Source organism: Primulina tabacum, chromosome 4 (assembly GCF_025594145.1).
Source record: "Primulina tabacum isolate GXHZ01 chromosome 4, ASM2559414v2, whole genome shotgun sequence".
NCBI lineage: Eukaryota > Viridiplantae > Streptophyta > Magnoliopsida > Lamiales > Gesneriaceae > Primulina > Primulina tabacum.
This window is the reverse complement of record NC_134553.1, coordinates 33417319-33419078: the sequence shown is the minus strand read 5'-3', so window position 1 is coordinate 33419078 and position 1760 is coordinate 33417319. Positions and strand designations below refer to the sequence as shown.

Below are 1760 nucleotides of genomic sequence, written 5' to 3'. Positions count from 1 at the left end.
ATGCCAATTTATTTCAGGGCTCTCTTGAGCAAACATTTTACTTAAGATTTTCAGTTCAGTTATGCACGTATTTATAATTATTCATGATGCGATTTTCAGTTCAATTATGCAAGTATTATAATAACTCACGACACGATATTTTCACTTCACATGCAATTTTATTAATACTACTTGTTATTTACGATATATGCATGCTGAGTCTTTAGACTCACTAGACTTGATTATTGTAGGTACTGATGAGGACGGGACTGAGGGCGGCGACCAGTGAGCCAGCTCGGGTCGGCAGTAGTGGAACCCGAGGACCTCATTTTCAGCATTTACCATTTTTATGTTCAAACATTTTTATCAGTTGTTGGATTACTTTAACTTGTTATTTTGCAAAGAATAATTTCTTCCGCTGCTATTTTGAACATTAAACTTGATTTATCAGTTTATTTTATGAATGAGGCATTTTGATTATTTTAAAAATAAAATTTTAAATTTTTCCGCAAATTTTCAAACACGAATTTTCGGGCCATTATAAGAAGGGACAAAGAGGGAGGAAAAACGAACGGCCCAAAGTCCGAGACTCCAGTACACTCCATTAAAGGCACGCTTGTCAGACATACTGGTAGTAGCAGAGCAGCAGGGTTTACTACAACCCCCGCGCCCGATGAAAGAAAATCCTAAGCGTCAAAGATCTGACAAATACTGTCGGTTCCACAAAGATAAAGGTCATTCCACTGAAGATTGTTTCAGGCCTTCGGGCCGAGATAGAAAAGTTGATCAAACGATGATATTTAGGTGACTATGTGTATAGATTCCGCAGTCAGCAGAGAGGCAACAAGCGTCCTAATGACAACCGCCCAAGCGAGCAGCAGCAGAACGGGTCGAGAGGGGCAAAAAACCCGAGCAGAAAGAGAACATGCCCACTGGAGGCATAATCTCTGTTATAACCGGGGGGCCCTCCTGTGGTGATTCAAACAAGGCAAGGAAAAATCTCGTGCGGGCAGCCAGACGTGATCAAAATTCCTCATGTTTAACCGTAACTCAGTCGATTAACGATATATCGAAGAAAGATGAAGAAGCATTTTTTGGAGAAGACGACTTGGAAGCCTCTCGGGGGGAACACAATGACGCCTTAATCATTTCCGCCACGATTTCTAACTTTTGGGTAAAGAAAATATTGGTTGACTCAGGAAGCTTTGCAGATATCATTTTTCATGGGGCATTCCAAAAGTTGGGTCTGAGTAATGCGAAATTAGTGCGAGTGAATACTCCTCTCGTCGGTTTTGCCGGAGAAGTAGTTGAAGCAGTAGGTGAAATCGCTCTACCCATATCCTTGGGATCTTGTCCACAGTAGAGCACGAAAATGGTGAAGTTCCTAGTAGTGAAAGCCCCGTCGGCTTATAACGTGATCCTGGGCCGTCCAAGCCTCAATCTGTTTCGCGCCATTGCATCCACATACCACATGAAGCTGAAATTCCCGACTCTAGAAGGGGCAGGAGAGGCGGTTGGAGATAGTAGACTCGCAAGAGAATGTCATGAGTCCATTTTGCTGAATGCAGTGGAGACTCGAAGAAGACAGGGACCCGACATAGATTCTTCGAAGGGAAAGAAACAAAAACTTGAACAAGTTTCAAATGAAAAAGGAATACATCTCGTGGATGGAGAATCGAATGACAGAGAAAGGATGACCGCAACAGAAGCTCTCAAACATATCAAAGTAGTGCCTGGTGATCCAAGAAAAACCCTCAAGATCGGGTCAGATCTGCCGACAA

General features: G+C 42.6%; 1 protein-coding gene across 1 annotated transcript; it reads left to right on the top strand.

Moving 5' to 3' along the window:
• The first annotated feature begins 904 nt into the window (after positions 1-904).
• LOC142541949 (uncharacterized) lies at positions 905-1342 on the top strand. The gene has a single exon (XM_075648393.1). The coding sequence runs from the start codon at positions 905-907 to the stop codon at positions 1340-1342; it is 438 nt and encodes a 145-aa protein (XP_075504508.1).
• The last annotated feature ends 418 nt before the right edge of the window (positions 1343-1760 follow it).

Bases quoted from the DNA above. Each gene is read 5' to 3' on its own strand.
- LOC142541949 (XM_075648393.1), top strand. From the start codon at position 905: ATGCCCACTGGAGGCATAATCTCTGTTATAACCGGGGGGCCCTCCTGT.